We start from the raw sequence: 18,576 nt of genomic DNA on the forward strand, positions 1-18,576 counted from the left end.
TAATCTCTTAATTTGCGGTCAGGGAAGGGTGACTTGAAGGAACTGAATGTTTACTGGCTGGATGCCCTTCCTGACACCACGTAGAATGTGGAGCAGATGTTTTTCTTTGCATCTTAAGGGAAAAATATCAGCCACTACTTAGGACTGAACTCCCAACTTTCCCAATGGCAGGTATATCTTCATCATTAGGCCACCAAGCATATTGAAATTGGACCTATTTATACATTTCCAAACATTGTGTAATTGGAGTACACAGAGGTATCTAGAAAGCTAAGACCAATCTAGTGATAAAGGAGATGTACAAGGGGCAGGGAAGCCCAAATTCAAAATTATTCTCAACCACTAGAAACTTATTGGGTTACATTGGCCGGTAACTCTCTCCCCACCCGACAAATCTCAAAAGGTGATTCTTTTTGGAGAAAAATTGGCAGTGCTACCTATCTTTGAGTTTCAAAGATGTGACATAAATCTAGTGACCCAGTTTCCAAAAGTACAGCTGTATGAGCTACAAAACATGTGTGCAGCCATAAACTGTTTGTACATGTATTTCTACTAAATTTGCAGAGCCACGCTACCTTATCAATGCATCACACAGTTCAGAAAATCTTCAGTACTATTGAAAAATATTTGACAAGGGATGCGGTGGCTGAGTGGCTAAGACGCTGAGCTTGTTGATCAGAAAAGTCAGCAGTTCGGCGGTTCGAATCCCTAGCACTGCATAACTGAGTGAGCTCGCGTTACTTGTCCCAGATTCTTCCAATCTAGTAGTTCGAATGCATGTAAAAATGCAAGTAGAAAAATAGGGACCACCTTTGGTGGGAAGGTAAGTGTTCCGTGCTCCTTTGGCATTTAGTCATGCCGGCCACATGATCATGGAGACATCTTCGGACAGCGCTGGCTCTTCGACTTTGAAACGGAGATGAGTACCGCCCCCTAGAGTCGGGAACAACTAGCAGATATGTGCGAGGGGAACATTTGACAAGATCAGAAAAGGGAAGCACAAGTCATTTTTGAGGTCCACTATCTTTTGTGGCAATAAAATTGACAAATATTTTCATTCTATGCTTTATTTTCTTTTTTTTTAAAAATCACATTGCTGGAACATGGGTAAGTAAAACGGGTCAGCACTATGGTGAGAACAAAGGTTCGTGTCCTTTGTCCCCATTCTTCTCTGTGTCCACAATGGTCCAATCAAGCTGCATCCAGACATGCGGTAATAAGAGGCTGAAATGCCTGGAACAAACTAAGAGTAATAGGATGCAGGAAAAACTGCTAATCTTATCCCATTCCTCCAATTTCCACATTTTTAGTGATCAACAGCACAGATGTTTTCATGGGAAGGGGCATTTGGACATAGAAAAATATTTTAACAAATCACATTGATCACATTTGTAATGTTTTCTTTTTTCTTTTCAAAGTGAAAAATTCAAAATGAAGAACAGTCATGTGTCACTTTTTTTTCCTCAGCAACACTTGACCAAAAAAATAATTTCAAGCTAAGCCAGATATTCTGATATGGAGTTTGTGCTACATTTTGAAAATTCAACAGCACAGCTCCCAAGTATACAAAGCAAGTTGTTGCTTGGTGCTGGTTTTCATTTAATTTCCTCCTGCTCTTTGCAAAACTTCAGTTTGTATTCACTTTGGAAAAAAAATAATATTCCCATTTAGAAAATGTGGCATGCTAAAACATTTGAATTATCTGTATAAAGTGGAATGCAAGCTAAAAGCCCACGAAATCTAAAACACTGGAAATTTTCATGACGGTTACCCTACAAAAAATACATAATTATGTCCGAATTGGTTACTAATCATGTCAGAGCCAAGAAGAATGGACACTGAGTGTGTGAAGTCAGGGCATGCCTTAGCATAAACTGTCCTATGGTTGAAGACACAGCAGCCAAATTCACTTGTTTTTCAACCAGAAGGGGATCATGTCACTGGAAGCCATAACTTCTGTGGGCTGACAAGATCATTTAGTTTCTCTTTGATCTTCAGGAAATGCCTTTTGAATTCCAAACCATCACCCTGTGTGGAAAATGAGAAGAAAACGCTTAGTTTCAAGTATTGTTACAGTACAAAATACTGGATTCTGACGTATTTAGCATCCAATAAACAAATAAGAAAAATATTACCTAAAAAACTTGTTTAGAGATAAGAAATGAAAGGATGATCAGCTCAAATTCTTACTATGCAGGATGGTATAAGTGTGTAGCTTTAATCATTTTAATAATTGTGGATTTGTACAAAGCCGAGGTGGCGCAGTGGTTAGAGTGCAGCACTGCAGGCCACTTCAGCTGACTGCAGTTCTGCAGTTCTGCGGTTCAAATCTCACCGGCTCAAGGTTGACACAGCCTTCCATCTTTCCGAGGTGGGTAAATGAGGACCCGAATTGTTGGGGGCAATATGCTGACTCTGTAAACTGCTTAGAGAGGGCTGAAAGCCCTATGAAGCGGTATATAAGTCTAACTGCTATTGCTATTGCTATTGTAAGTCATGTTTGATATGTACTACTACAAGCTGTTCAGAGTCCTGGAACTGAAGTAGAATAAAGGTAGTCCTCAAATTATGACCACAATTGAGGTCGGAATTTTTCTGTTGTTGAGCGAGATGATTTTTTAGTGAGTTCTGCCCAATTTTATGACCTTTCTTGCCATAGTTGTTAAGCAAATCAATACAGTTGGTTAAGTGAATCATGCAATCATTAAGTGAATTCAGCTTTTCCCCATTGTCTTTGCTTGTCAAAAGCCAGCTGGTAAGGTCGCAATTTGCAATTGTGTAATCCCAGGAAGTTGCAACCATAGTGAATATATGCTGATTGGCCAAGCACCCAAATTTTGATCACATGATCGTGGGAACGCTGCCGCGCTGATTGCAAGTGTGAGGACTGGATGTAAGTTCAGTACTCTTGTACTGAACTTTGAAGGGCCACTAAACGAAATGTTATTAACTTGAGGACTACCTGTATATCCCTTGTTTTTTTAAAAATATCTATTCCGAAGGCAAACATTTCTTTCTTCAACCTAGGCTTAGACATATTGCTAAAATAGACTTACCTTTGACAATCGGAAATCCACAAGAATTTTCTCATCCATTTCCACCAGGTTTGCTTTGAAAATCAGTTTGTTGTTTCTTCTGTCCATGGTGGATATGGTGACCTTCCAAGAAAAAGAATTACAGATCAGAAGGGAAGAAGTAAAGTTAGTCTTCCGGTGGAATTGCTTTCCTGCTGTGGTGGGAAAGTCTCACAATGTATAATAATTAATATAGTGATGGGTGCTCTTTACTGAAGCACACACAGCAAGGCTTATAAATGGATTTTTCACCAAACAATATTTTGAGTAAATAAAGAACTTCCCTGGCTACTAAGTAATCACAAATAAACATCCTAAGAGAAATAAAAAAGGGCAGAGCCAAAGACATCCAACTGGCTTTTATGCCTAAGGCAGGACTAGAACTCTCAGTCTCCTAGTTTCTATGCCAGAACCTTAGCCACTACAGCCAACTGGCTCTCCACTTTGTAATTATAATATGTAATAATATAATAATAATCTTAGCAATAGCTAAGAATTTCAAAAATAGCATCCACAAGCAGTTCTACCTCAATTATTTATTCCTTTCGTTTATCCAATCAACATATACAGTCATCTAGGTGTTAAATTTTATACCTGGTTTGTGCAACCTTTCTTCCAGATGTAGCCCATCTTTTCACAAACCTCCTTCAAGATTTGGTAAGACTGGTCAGCATCCAATTTCAAAAAGAAACGGGTCATCCTCTTTACTAGACGTTGCCAGGGGTTCTAAGAGAGACAAGGCAGAAAATGTCAGAAACTAAACTGAGCAATTCAGCTGATTTCTCCAGAACCAATATGATTTCCCAAAGTCAGGTGTTAAGGTTTTCATCGAAACCATGAATTTATCCTTTAGTTTTGTTATGGAAAAAATCATTATTAATTCCAATTATTATTATTAAATTCCAAAGCAAAGGATGGGTTTAAAGAGGAAAGGAAAACCGAATGTATAGGTAGTCCTCGGCTTACGAGGGGTCAGAATTTCCATTGCTAAGCAAGGCAGTTAAGGAAGTCGTGCCTGATTTTACGGCCTTTTCCCCTTAAATAGGGTCAGAATTTCCGTTGCTAAGCAAGGCAGTAAAGGAATTTGTGCCTGATTTTACTGCCTTTTTTTCCAAACAGGGTCAGAATTTCCGTTGCTAAGTAAGGCAGTTAAGGAATTTGTGCCTGATTTTACTGCCTTTTTTTCCAAATAGGGTCAGAATTTCCGTTGCTAAGCAAGGCAGTTAAGGAAGTCGTGCCTGATTTTACGGCCTTTTCCCCTTAAATAGGGTCAGAATTTCCGTTGCTAAGCAAGGCAGTAAAGGAATTTGTGCCTGATTTTACTGCCTTTTTTTCCAAACAGGGTCAGAATTTCCGTTGCTAAGTAAGGCAGTTAAGGAATTTGTGCCTGATTTTACTGCCTTTTTTTCCAAATAGGGTCAGAATTTCCGTTGCTAAGCAAGGCAGTTAAGGAAGTCGTGCCTGATTTTACGGCTTTTTCCCCTTAAATAGGGTCAGAATTTCCGTTGCTAAGCAAGGCAGTTAAGGAATTCGTGCCTGATTTTACTGCCTTTTTTTCCAAACAGGGTCAGAATTTCCGTTGCTAAGCAAGGCAGTAAAGGAAGTCGAATCGTGCCTGATGTTTCTCCCCCTAGTTGTGAAATTACAAATGTTAAGTGAATCATGCAGCCATTAAGCAAATTGGGCTTCTTCCCATAATGACTTTGCTTGTCAGAAACTGGCTGGGAAGGGTGCAATTTAGCAATCACACGTCCCTGGGAAGCTGCAACCACTGTAAATACATGCCAGTCGCCAAGTGCCTGAATTGTGACCATGGAGATGCTGCGGTGGTTATTAAGTGCAAGGACTGGTCGGTCGTAACTCGTAAGTCCCAGTGCCTTTGTAAGTTCGAACAGTCTCTAAATGAATGGTTGTAAGTTGAGGACTACCTGTAGGGACTTAAGAACAAAGAGAAGCCAAGCCTTCCACCGGGCAGAGTTACCTGCGATGAACTTGGAGTGCCTAACATCTGGCTGTTCAGCAGCATGTGCTCAGGGTGGGCTGGTTGAGAGAAACTAATCCCTTGCACCAATTTCTCGATATTGCTGGGCTGCTGTCCCACAAGGAGAGCCCAGTTCTTGGTTCGGGCTGGGAATTGGAACAGATCTTTTTTTCCTCGCTGCCAAAACAAAGACAGTTGTCATCGCAATGTTAGAGTGGATCCGTTTTTCTAGTATCATACTTTCAGAAGGCACACAGTTGTCTGAGCTGGATTGTATGAGCCATTATTTGGCACATGACTATTAAAGCTAATCCATACATAAGACCTACCGTATTTTTCGGAGTATAAGACACATTTCTTCTCCCCCCCCCCCGCCGCCGCCTAAGAGGGTGCGCCTTATACAACGAATGCAGCCACACCCACCCACTGGACCCCACACTTTGGTCTTTGCCTCCCAGCAATTTATCTCCTTGTAGCAAATGGGGAAAATGGGGATTGAGGCGGCAATAGGCTATGGCAATCCCTGCAGCCTGAAGCAGCTGGTTATTGGGAGGCCCCTGCTGAAACCGAAACTGAAAGTGAAACAGGCTGTTTGCTAGCAAGGAGGCAAATTGCTGGGAGGCAGAGGCAGATTTTTTTTTTTTTCTAATCAGGCTAAACTGAAACAGGCTGTTTGCTGCACGGAGGTACTGTAAATCAATAACTGTAAATCCCTACAGAATGTTCAGATTATTAGACTTATTTTTTTAAAGACTGCTTTATTATTGTTCTAGACAACTTAAGAAAATGAAATAAATGCTTGATCTGAAGTGGTCCAGTGCTATCGTATCTTCTTTGAAATAGCAGAGAATAACATATACTTCTAGAAAGTCACATCAGTTTTGACAGCACATGTACAAGTATAGTCTGAAATGTAACATCACAAAAAGTGTATATCATCTGTATTGTTTGCTGTTTGCTGCAAGGAGGCAAATTGCTGGGAGGCAGAGGCAGATTCCCCCCACACACACACCTTGTTTTCCTCCCCAAAAGTTAGGTGCGTCTTATACTTCGGAGTGTCTTATATACCGAAAAATACGGTAGGTTCCTCTTTTTCCCAACCAAATTCCAGATCTGAGCATATTCCAGGTTACTCAAGTGAGATCACTACTAACCAGTCAAAATATCCAGCCAGCACGGATGGACATCCCAAATAAAAGATTAATTCAGACCAACCAATTGTCCACCGATCAAATTATTTTTGGATGTTTAGTTTGATAGAGAAAATAGGTAGAACATTGTAATGATGCAAGTCCATCAGAAAGTGGGAAATCTGGTGGGCTTCCGTTGATACACATCACAGTTGTACCTAATCTAGGACCATCAAGTTTGATAAATGGCATCTCTGCAGAATTTTAGCCCAGCAATTTTCAAGCCCAACTAGAAGATTCTAAAAATTGAATTTTCCACTCTACTCTAGAGCTGTGGTGGCGCAGTGGTTAGAAATCATTATTGCAGGCGAATTCTGCTGATTGCCCACTGCCAGCAGTTTGATTTTCACCAATTCAAGTTGACTCAGGCTTCCAACCTTATGTAGTCGGTAAAATGAGGACCCAGATGGTAGGGGGCAATATGTTGATTCCGTAAACCACTCAGAGAGGGCCGTAAAGCACTGCGAAGTGGTATATAAATCTAAGTGCTATTGCTATTGCTGCTTCTGAGCTCTTATCCTGCCTAGAAGAATGTCCCAAATTTCATCTCATCAGCCATGGTTCTGTTGCCTATACGTGTCTTAGGGATTTAATTAGAACAACTCCCACCACCAAACATTTTCACAGTGCTGCTACTTAGTGAAGTTAGATTACTAGACACTACACATACAGAAGAGGGTTTTCACCTGTGTGCAACTTTTACTGGAGAGAAATCCATATCTGATCTAATGTGTTTAGAAAAACCTCCTGGCGAATCAGAAGCTCCTCCTGAAGACCCTCGGGATCGCTTTATGCCTACAAAGACAGAAATGTCATGATTTAAGACCTAAACAAAACAATTTAAATAAAATTAAGTTTTTCGAGGCCAGGCTAGTGCCTGCAGCTCTCTAGGGCTGTTTACCAGCATATATTCAACCAACCCATCTTTATTACAGACCAGCATGCATTATATTCTTCTCGTGAAGGGTCAGGAAAAAATAAACCAACGTAGACTTCCTAAATGTAAAACTCCCTGAATGAAAATGAAACAACTTTCCTATTGTCTGCATTTTTCTTTTGCCAATTCTTCCTTTCTGCTGCTGCTAAAGGGCAGATTTTTTTTCCTTCATGCCATCACTCTGCTAAACACTTAATCCCTGCAGTTCTGTCTAATGTGTACCCAGTTTCCCTGAAAATAAGACCTCCCTGGATAATAAGCCCAATCGGGCTTTTGAGCGCATGTGCTAAAATAAGCCCTCCCACAAAAATAAAATATTGCTGAAAATATTGCAACACAGCAGCAGCCACGAGATGACAATGTTTACCGCCTCCTGCACCTCAAAAATAATAAGACCTCCCAAAAAAATAAGTCCAAGTACTTATTTTGGACGTCAAAAGAAAATAAGACCGTTTCTTATTTTCGGGGAAACACAGTACAGTGTGGCTGTAGCATTCTAATTTATCCTTTTTATTATCTTCTTTACTTCACCTTACACTCACCTTTCCTTAAAGGTCTTGTATACCATCTGTCTTTCTTAATGTCTGCAAGAGTCAGCCTGGATGAGGGGTTTTCGTTTAAGAGTTTGAGAAGCAAGGCTGCAAGAATTAAAAGATACAAAAGCAACTTTGGTTAAAATACTCTATTGAGAAATATTTCCAAACCAAAAAAAAATTAACATTGGATTTGCAATGTTCTTTGGACGATGAATTTGAATCCGTAAAAAATAAACCCGTATTCTTCCTGTGCTTCTTCCAAAGAACATTACAAACCAAGAGAGGAAGAAGTCATAGATAATCTCCCGGTTTAGAGACAGGATTACTCAATCTGCTGAAATACCAAGGGGCAATGAGTCAATCTTCTTCCATGGGGAAAGATATGTCTTTCTTTCTTTCCAATCACAATATTCTTGGCAAGTATCGGCAGGCTGGTCCCACGGCAGTTCTGCAGGAAAGGAAACCACATTTTAGAGCTAAATTTAACAAAAACACAAAAGGGTTAGACGGAGGATTCCTAATTCATCCATATTCCCCAATAAATAGGCGTCTGCCCTTCATTGTATAAGAATTCCTATTAGGAAAAAAGGGAATTTTATTGTAGGTAGCTCTTACCTCCTGCTAACATCGCAGTGAGCACTATTCCACATGACCAAACATCCACAGGCTCAGCGTGAAATTCTTTCTTTTTCAGGACTTCGGGGGCCAGGTATGGAAGCGTGCCACATATCCTGTTCAACAGTCGCTCGCAGCCGTTATATTTAAATACAGTAGCGAGCCCAAAGTCTGAGATCTTGAGGTTGTCTGAGGAAAGTGCAAAGGACACCGCATCATCCTCGACATTCGATTAATTCAATGAAATCGCCAGAAAAGCAGTCAAGAAACTCTGAGCATACAGATAAACCTTGACCTCAAGGACTCTCTAAAAGAAGGCAAATGGCCAGCTGCCTGCAAGGAGGATAAATCCTTCTCTTGCCCACCATCCAGTCAGAGCTGAAGAAGCTTCTTGGATGAGAAGCGATACATCTTCGAAGAAAAAAAACCAGAAAGTCCAGTTGCCTCTTGAGAAAAAACCACCTTTGGGGACAACCATGACTGAGAATCTCCCCAGATTTTTAACCTTAAAAAAATATCCAGGGGGGCTGAAGAAGATGCAAATAAATCTCCAGGTAAAGAATAGAGGTCCCATTTCCAGCATTTCGCTCATGACCTTAATGAATAGATTGGGAAGGAGGGTGAAGAGTATACAAACTACAGGTAGTCCTCGACTTACAGCAGTTCATTTAATGACCATCCAAAGTTAGAATGGCATTGGAAAGACTGACTAATGGCCATTTTCCACACTCATGGTCATTGAGGCATCCCTCCGGGTCACTGGATCAAAACTGGAAACTGGTTCATAGTTAGGACGGTTGCAAAGTCCCATGGTCACGTGATCCCCTTTTTGCGACCTTCTGACAAGCAAAATCAATGGGGAAGCCAGATTCACTTAACAATCGGATTGCTGACTTAGCTGCAGTGATGCGCCTACCACCTGTGGCAAACAAGGTCACAAAATGGGGCAAAACTCACTTAACCAATGTCTCACTTAGCAACAGAAATTTTGGGCTCAATTGTGGTTGTAAGTCAAGGACCCTTCCCATTTTCGGTGACCCCCCTAGAGCTGTGATGGGGAACCTATGGCATGCATGGAACCATGGAGCCATTTGTTAGGACACGCGAGGCGCTGCCCTGCTTCGGCCTTCTTTTGAGGCCATTTTTCACCGCCGGGAGACTTCATTGAAGCCTCCGGAGCACGAAAAACCAGCCCTATGGGCAAACTGGAAGTTTAGGAATGGACATCCAGTTTGCTTATGGCACCATTTTTCACTCTCCGGAGTTTTCAGGGGCCTTCAAGAGGCTTCCCTGAAAGCTTCATAGGGTGAAAAACGGACATATGGACAAGCCTTCCCTGAAGGCTCCGGGGGGCAAAAACCAGCCCTACGAGCAAACCAGAAGTGACTTATGGTTTGTCCGTAGGTCCATTTTTCGCCCTCCGGAACCTTCAGGAAAGCTCCTGAGGTCTCCGGAGAGCGTCCTGGGAGGGGTGGGTGAGGCTGTTTTCGCCCTCCCCAGGCTCCTAGAAAGCCTCTGGAGCCTAAGGAGGGTGAAAAAACAGGGCCAAAAGCGGTGTGTGTTTGTCGCTGGTCAAGTGGACATGCGTGCGGGGGGCGCACGCGTGCATAGCATTATGGGTATGGCACACCCGCGCACGACGCCCTTGCGCTCCCCACGCTTTTGGCATGACAGCCAAAAAAGGTTTGCCATCATTGCCCTTGCTTATGGGATCATTTTTCACTCTCTGGAGCCTTCAGGGGCCTTCAAGAGGCTTCCCTGAAGGCTCCATAGGGTGAAAAACGGACATACAGACAAACCGTAAGTCACTTCGGGCTTGCTCGTAGGGCTGATTTTGACCTCCGGAGCCTCCCCGGTCCATTTTTCGCCCTCCGGAACCTTCAGGAAAGCTCCTGAGGTCTCCGGAGAGCGTCCCGGGAGGGGTGTTGTAAGAAGCTCTGAGTGAGAGATTTGATTTTTTTTTTTTAGTGTGATCGACAAAATACAGAGAGTCTCTCTCTTAATAATTGTGGGGTTCCCAAGACTATTAGGTGAGTAGTAGCTGAAAAACAGAAAATTGGAGTATCTGAAGATTGAAATGAATCCTCTGTTTTCTGGAGACAAGCTCCCCCCTCAACCCAACCCCCTGTAACCCTAAGGTTTTAGGGTACAAAAGAAAAATTACTTACCTCTTGCATCAAGTAGCAGATTTTCTGGCTTAATATCCCGATGTGTCACTCCTATGCTATGGAGGTAGACCTTGTTAAAAAAAAATGTAATTCTATTAATTCTTTTTGCCCACTTCAAAACAGAATGTGGGAACAATTGGTGAAAAATCAGCATAAAGAGACTCACCACGCCAGCAATTAGCTGGTGGAAAAATCTCTGCGCTTCTGATTCTGGCATACCGATATCAGGCTCTGGGGGAAAAAACCCACCATATTATTGTTATGCAGATGCTAAAATAATCTACATCATCAATAACTTCTTTTCCCCACCAGAATTCTGCATTTTAAGGCAGGATGGCTGGAGAAGCTAATGCCAACAAAGGGATTAAGTTTTAGAAAGGGATATTTCATTCTGCAACTTGACTCATGTTCATTTATTAACTTGCCACTCATATAGTTTCAAAGCAACTTTGGGCAGTTTATAGCACATAGACATTAACAACAAATATACCTAACTCAATAAAATAACAATACCATCAATGTAAAATCATGATCAGAAGACGGGGAAGAAGGGAGGATTAACTCTTTAATTAATCATCTAATTTGGAATCTTTTTAACTGATATTAGTTTATTTTAAGGCTGGCTTGTTATAGATGCATTTAAATAACCCTGAAAAAATAAGACAACCAAACACAGTTGCATTTAAACCATGTCCTCATTGGAGAGGCAGTTTTATATCACAAGTCTTTTAAATTCTTCTATATTTCCATTTTTAGAAGGGATGCGGTGGCTCAGTGGCTCGTCGATCAGAAAGGTCGGTGGTTCGGATCCCTAGTGCCACATAACGGGGTGAGCTCCCGTTACTTGTGCCAGCTTCTGCCAACCTAGCAGTTCGATAGCACGTAAAAAATGCAGGTGGAAAAATAGGAACCATCTTTGGTGGGAAGGTAACATCGTTCCGTGCGCCTTTGGCATTTAGTCCTGCCGGCCACATGACCACAGAGACGTCTTCGGACAGCGCTGGCTCTTCAGCTCTGAAACAGAGATGAGCACCGCCCCCTAGAGTTGGGAACGACTAGCACATATGTGCAAGGGGAACCTTTACCTTTATATTTCCATTTTAAATTGAACCAAAGCATACATTGTATAAAATAAGCAAATTAAAAAAGAGACAATCTAACTCCTCTGCTAGTGTGGATGCCTTTTCTTTAACCAACCTGCCAGCAGAAATGGCTTGATTTCAGAATGCCGGCTTGTAGTAGATTCATATACTGTGCTCAGCTACAATGAAAATTGCTTGGTTTAGTTTTGGTATGTTATTGAATTCAACCAACCATGGTTTATACAGCGAACAAACCACGATGGAGCATATAAACTGGGTCTTATAAATTGTCCCATAGAGACAATTAGACAATTTTGCATGGAAAGCACTTGCCTATAAGTCTCCAAGAGTTGGACACGACTGGATGGATAAACCAATAAACTGTGGAAAAATGGGAAATAGAACTGAACTAAAATAATCCAACTAGTTTGAGTTGCCTTTCTTATAGCTACAAAGGAATTCCCACAAGGTTCCTTCGCAGTGAAATAACCGAAGTCATTGTGTGACACCCTACAAATTCTCCCTTACCTATTCGGTCAAAAAGCTCGCCCCCCCTGCAGTATTCAAGGAAGAGGTACTGAATAGTGCCTTCTCGACGATGCCCGAAGAATTTCACAATGTTCTCGTGATTCAACATTTTGTTGATACAGATCTCCTTCCTGATCTGATCCGTACATTCAGCGGCACATTTTATGTCCACCATTTTCACTGCAACTGCTTCCTCGGTGCGCCTATTCACAGCTAGTTGAACTCTAAAGAGGAGATCAAAAACAGGGTTGCAAATAGCAATAGCACTTATATACCGCTTTACAGTGCTTTACAGCCCTCTCTAAGCAGTTTACAGAGCCAGCCTCTTGCCCACAACAATCTGGGTCCTCATTTCACCAACCTCGGAAGGATGGAAGGCTGAGTCAACCTTGAGCCTGGTGAGATTCGATTTGCCAAACTGCAGGCAGCCGGCAGGCAGCAGAAGTAGCCTGCAGTACTGCACTCTAACCACTGCGCCACTGAGGCTCACTCAAATAAGTTTTCTATCCTGGAAATTAAGATCAATATAGCTTTGCCCACCATCCACTTTCCTTCTACAAAAAACAGGAGCCCTCCCCCTTAACTTAAAAGAGCATGGCTTCCCCCATTCAGTGATTCTTCAGTATCATGGATTACAATTTGCAGCTCATCCTTTTTTCTACAGGCTATTTGAACTCAGTGTTTTATGCATTCACGTAAGCAACTTACTCTCCATAAGCGCCTTCACCAAGAGTCTGCACCAAGTCCCAGTCTTCCACAAACGGCACTGCCATCTTCACAACCTGCACATCTGCTACAAAGATTTGAAAATAAAAATAAATTTATTTATCCAGCACACCTATCTCACAAACACGGGACGATGAGCAGCATACAACATAACAACAGTTAAAAACTCCATATAAATAAAATAAACATCTAATACCAAGAATTACAAAATAGGGCTGCCAGGTACTCATTAATCATATATATATATATGTGTGTGTGTGTGTGTGTGTGTGTGTGTGTGTGTGTGTGTGTGCGTGTGTGTTATTTGTGCTGATAAATAAATAAAGGGAGACTAGTATAGATCTATTTCAAGCTATTTAGCTCTCATCAGCTAGCCATACCCTTACTGGGATTTGAACCTGTGCTGTATTACATCTTAGGCAGATGTGTTAACCATTAAGCCACAGGTTCTCCTCCTTATCAGCTGAGCCAGGGAAGAAGGTATGTATTTAGTGTCACAACCCCTGGTATGCCCAAATGTTGGAGGAAGCAAACTGCTTCCATTATCTGTCTATCAGCTCGTCACAAGAGACCATCACGACAGAAACCCAATATTTTTACTGTTGCCTTTGTTACATTTGTGTAGTATTTAGCTCTTATCAGCTAGCCATACCCTTACTGGGATTCGAACCTGTGCTGTATTACATCTTAGGCAGATGTGTTAACCATTAAGCCAGGAAAACCTGGCTCAGCTGATGAGAACCTGTGGCTTAATGGTTAACACATCTGCCTAAGATGTAATATAGCACAGGTTCGAATCCCAGTAAGGGTATGGCTAGCTGATGAGAGCTAAATAGCTTGAAATAGATCTACACTAGTCTCCCTTTATTTATTTATCAGCACAAATACAACACAAAAATGTAACAAAGGCAACAGTAAAAATATTGGATTTCTGTCGTGATGGTCTCTTGTGACGAGCCGATAAGACAGATAATGGAAGCAGTTTGCTTCCTCCCACATTTGGGCATACCAGGGGTTGTGACACTAAATACATACATACATACCTACATACATACATACATACATACATACATACATAATTATTTACTCATATATTATTTACTTACTAATAATATGATAAGTATATAGATATATATGTATATATGTGTGTGTGTGTATGTGTGTACTATTTACTTACTTATTCCTGTTTATTAGTAAATGAACTGAAAAAACCAAAGAAAATTGTGAGTATGTACCTATGTATGTATTTCTTTTCTTTCTTCAGTTCATTTAGCTAGATCAGGGGTAGTTAACCTTTTTATACCTACCGCCCACTTTTGTATTTCTGTTAGTAGTAAAAGTTTCTGACCGCCCACCGGTTCCAGAGTAATGATGATTTATAAAGTAGGGAAGTAACTTTACTTTATAAAATTTACAAAGCAGAGTTACAGGAAACCCCCACTGCCCACCATGAAAGCTGGAATGCCCACTAGTGGGCGGTAGGGACCAGGTTGACTACCATTGAGATAGATGGATGGGTGCCCTAAGGTGGGTGGATGGATGGATGGATGGAGGTAGGTAGGTAGGTAGGTAGGTAGGTGATAGATAGATAGATAGATAGATAGATAGATAGATAGATAGATAGATAGATAGATAGATAGATAGATATAGATAGCAATTTTCTATTTCGATTTACTTATTCATTTCATTTACTAATAAACAGGAATTTGGCGTAAATCTGATAATCTAAAATCCTCTTTCCTATAAGCCCCCCCCCCCCGCATAAAAACATAGAAATTACACTCCAGAACAGTTGTTCTCAAGCTTAGCAACTCATGTTGTGTTAACTTCAACTCCCAGAATTCTCCAGGCAACACAGCTGGGGAACTCAGGGAGTTAAAAGTCCACATCTATCCAAGTTACTTTTAGTAACTGTAAAGTTACTAAACTGTATAAAGCGTGGCCAATCTTGGCTGTAACGGTTACAATCCAACCCACCCCAAAGCTGTGTTATCCAAAGAGCACCCTCCAGGCACAAAGGTGCAATTAACAGCAGACTCGGGGCGCCCTAAAGATCACTCTTGGGGTGGGGACATGTTCCCCTAAAGCAGAGGTCTTCAAACTTGGCAACTTTTAAGACTTGCGGACTTCAACTCCCAGAATTCTCCAGCCAGCTCTCCCAGAATTCTCCAGCTCTGCTGGCTGGAGAATTCTGGGAGTTGAAGTCCGCAAGTCTTAAAAGTTGCCAAGTTTGGGGACCCCTGCCCAAAAGGGAGACCAACCCAGGGTGTAAATAATGCTAAACGTTGGGGGGCGGGGGGGGGGGAAGTAGCTGAAAACGGGCGGGGGATGAGTGGAGTTGAACCTACAATAACGGAGCTACCTTTCCCAAGCGGGCGCCCCCCTCCCCTTTACTTTGCAAACCCCCAACTCGGCTGGGGAAAAAACGCAGCGGCGAGTCCAGGCAAGGCGGCGGGAGGGGGGGGGAGGCAAGCCCGGCCTGTCCGTCCAGAGCCCGGAGCCCCTCCCGGGACAAAGCCCACCCCTCTACCTCCACCCCCACCCCAGCCTCTCCCTCCCGCTGCTGGGCTGTAGGGACAGCCCGAGTCCCGACGGCGGCTCCTGCCTGGGTTGCGCCCGCGCGCGCTCACCCGCCTCCTCCCGCGAGTCCTCTCGCTCCGCGGCTCTTCCGAAAACGCCGCTTCCCGCCAAAGCGCGTCGCAAGCCGGGCGCCCAGCAAGAGGCGAGGGGAGGCGGAGGATCCCGGCGGCGGCTCCGCCCCTTGCCCGGACTCAGCCTCCTCTTCCAGCCGGCGAGGTTGGGCGGGCTCGCCTTGCCTTCGCCTGCGCCTCGGGGAGAATTCGCCACGGCCAACTTTTTTTCCCCCCTTTTTCCTCTTCAGTATGTTCGTTTGTTTTATTTTATCTGTTTGATTGGTGAATCGTTTGCAAAATAATAGGTAATAACGGAGATCTTCAAACTTGGCAACTTTTAAGTCTTGTGGACTTCAACTCCCAGAATTCTCCAGCCAGCACATAAGACATAAAAATCAACAACAAATTGCGCCTAGCCCAATAAAATAACAATACCATCAATGTAAAATCATGATCGGAAGAAGGGAGGATTAACCCTTTAATTAACCATCTAATTGGTTAATTAGATTAATGAAGCTGGCTGGAGAATTCTGGGAGTTGAAGTCCACAAGTCTTAAAGCTGCCAAGTTTGGGGATCCCTGAGGTTATAAGAATAAACGTGAGTATGAATGAAATGGGGAGGACTAAATGAGGACAGTAGGACAGGGATGATAGTAACACTGGTGGGAATGGAGATTTTGCAGTATCCTTCCCCTGGAGTGGGGTGGGAATGGAGATTTTACAGTATCCTTCCCCTGGAGTGGGGTGGGAATGGAGATTTTACAGTATCCTTCCCCTGGGGTGGAATGGGAATGGAGATTTTACAGTATCCTTCCCCTGGAGTGGGGTGGGAATGGAGATTTTACAGTATCCTTCCCCTGGAGTGGGGAGGGAATGGAGATTTTACAGTATCCTTCCCCTGGGGTGGAATGGGAATGGAGATTTTACAGTATCCTTCCCCTGGAGTGGGGAGGGAATGGAGATTTTACAGTATCCTTCCCCTGGAGTGGGGTGGGAATGGAGATTTTACAGTATCCTTCCCCTGGGGTGGAATGGGAATGGAGATTTTGCAGTATCCTTCCCCTGGAGTGGGGAGAGAATGGAGATTTTACAGTATCCTTCCCTTGGAGTGGGGAGAGAATGGAGATTTTACAGTATCCTTCCCCTGGAGTGGGGAGAGAATGGAGATTTTGCAGTATCCTTCCCCTGGAGTGTGGTGGGAATGGAGATTTTGCAGTATCCTTCCCCTGGAGTGTGGTGGGAATGGAGATTTTGCAGTATCCTTCCCCTGGAGTGGGGAGAGAATGGAGATTTTGCAGTATCCTTCCCCTGGAGTGTGGTGGGAATGGAGATTTTGCAGTATCCTTCCCCTGGAGTGGGGAGGGAATGGAGATTTTGCAGTATCCTTCCCCTGGAGTAGGAGGTTGTAGTGGATGATTTTTTGTACTACGCTTAAGTCCGACTGTAGGTGGCGAGAGTTACACCAGCCTCAAAGAAAGGGTGGAATAGAATCGTTAAAGAAAGGATGCAAAAGGAAGGACAGGATGAAATATGAATGGCAATTTTTTTAAAAAAAAAATATTTGTTTTAAATAATCAAATAGAATTGTTACATAGTCCCGCAGCGAGTTGGCTGTGGCGAGTTGGTCCATTCCCTGTGGCTGCTCTCGGCCTCAGAGGCCAAGAGAGCTGGGCACACAGGGCCGGAGTGCTGGCACGGGAAACCTGGGGACCCTGCCTCCTGCGCGCCCTGGAGCTTGTAAACCAGGGAGTGTCCAAGCATAGCAACTTTTGAGACTTGTGGACTGCAACTCCCAGAATTCCCCAGCCAGCATAGTTGCCTGGAGAATTCTGCGAATTGAAATCAATACAATGCAGGTGGTCCTCGTCTTACAACAGTTGGTTTGGTGCATGTTCAAAATTAAAAGGGGACTGGAAAATGTGGCTGTTTTTTCAGTGTTACAATCTTTGTAGCAGCCCCGAGATTGAAATCCAGGTGCCTGGCAACTGATTGATATTTATCCCAAAGTCTTGGGATTCCCTTTTGCAACCTTCCAACATGCAAAGTCAATGGGCAAGCCACTTAACCACCAGGTTACAAACTTAGCAACTGCAATGCTTAACAACGGTGGCAAGACTCACTTAACAAACAGAAACGTTGGACTCAATTGTGGCCGTAAAGTTGAGGACTCCCTGTATACAGTTGTGAAGGTTGAGAAACACTCCTCTGGAATGTAATTCCTACAGCCTTAGCCATGCAAGTGGTCGCTTATAAGAAAAGTGGTTGCAGGCTTCCAGACTATAACTAACTAAATGCTGGTTCTTGGCCCAGAAGATGAATGGAAATAACCAGGAGCCGTCCTTCCTTCGTTAGTCTGTCTTCAGGTCTTAGGAAGGCTGCTTTGCTTTCTTGCAACTTGTAAATATATATATTGGGCAACTTGGCAACTTTTAAGACTTCTGATCCCAGTTTTTTTTTTTTTTTAAGTTTGGACACACCTGCTTTAAGCCTCCTAGAATGTCTCCCCTTTCGGAGAAGGTGGAAAATTCCCTGCGCTAATCTGAGCAGGATGCCTTGGAGCACCCAAGAGTGACTTCCCAGGAGATGGGCACCATCCCAGTCTCCAAATCTCAGGATTGCTGCTTGTTAGGTGGTTGAGGACAACCTGTTTGGTTTTAAGGTACCTGGGATAAATGTTCTGCTTTTGTTTCTAGGTTAATTTCTTTGAAAAGGTGGGGGGCAAGGGAATTTCTTCCAGGCTTTCATCATATTTCCCATTATATGGATTGGAAACTCCTGAACAGGACAGGCGCAGAGGTGGGTTCCTACCAGTTCGAACCTATTCGGTAGAACTGGTTCATCAAATCTACCAAACTGGTTAGAAGAGGTTCCACCAGTGGACCCGGAAAGCAGGCCACACCTACAGAAGAGGTTCCAAAAAATTTTGAAACCCACCACTGCCACACACACACAGAGACAGACAGACAGACAGACACAGAGAGAGAAAGGAAGAAATAAATAAAAAAAGAAATAGAGATGAAAGAAAAAAAGAAAAAAGGGACAGAGACAAAAGGAAGGAAAGAGAGAAAGAGAGAAAGAAAACACATGGCTGGCAAGCCACTCCCAC

At 43.0% G+C, this 18,576-nt stretch overlaps 1 protein-coding gene across 1 annotated transcript; it reads right to left on the reverse strand.

Annotated features, from left to right (window-relative positions):
- Nucleotides 1-1,610: 1,610 nt before the first annotated feature.
- Nucleotides 1,611-15,545, reverse strand: CHEK1 (checkpoint kinase 1). The gene is given in 14 exon segments (XM_032228849.1): nucleotides 1,611-2,028; nucleotides 3,057-3,158; nucleotides 3,669-3,800; nucleotides 5,056-5,156; nucleotides 5,159-5,232; nucleotides 6,932-7,040; nucleotides 7,725-7,820; nucleotides 8,062-8,166; nucleotides 8,334-8,522; nucleotides 10,502-10,571; nucleotides 10,668-10,732; nucleotides 12,112-12,335; nucleotides 12,820-12,904; nucleotides 15,468-15,545. Coding segments are annotated over 13 exon segments (1,428 nt in total). The 5' UTR covers nucleotides 12,885-12,904; nucleotides 15,468-15,545; the 3' UTR covers nucleotides 1,611-1,932.
- Between the last annotated feature and the right edge of the window lie 3,031 nt (nucleotides 15,546-18,576).

The sequence above is a fragment of the Thamnophis elegans genome, chromosome 13 (genome assembly GCF_009769535.1).
Source record: "Thamnophis elegans isolate rThaEle1 chromosome 13, rThaEle1.pri, whole genome shotgun sequence".
In the NCBI taxonomy this organism is placed as follows: domain Eukaryota; kingdom Metazoa; phylum Chordata; class Lepidosauria; order Squamata; family Colubridae; genus Thamnophis; species Thamnophis elegans.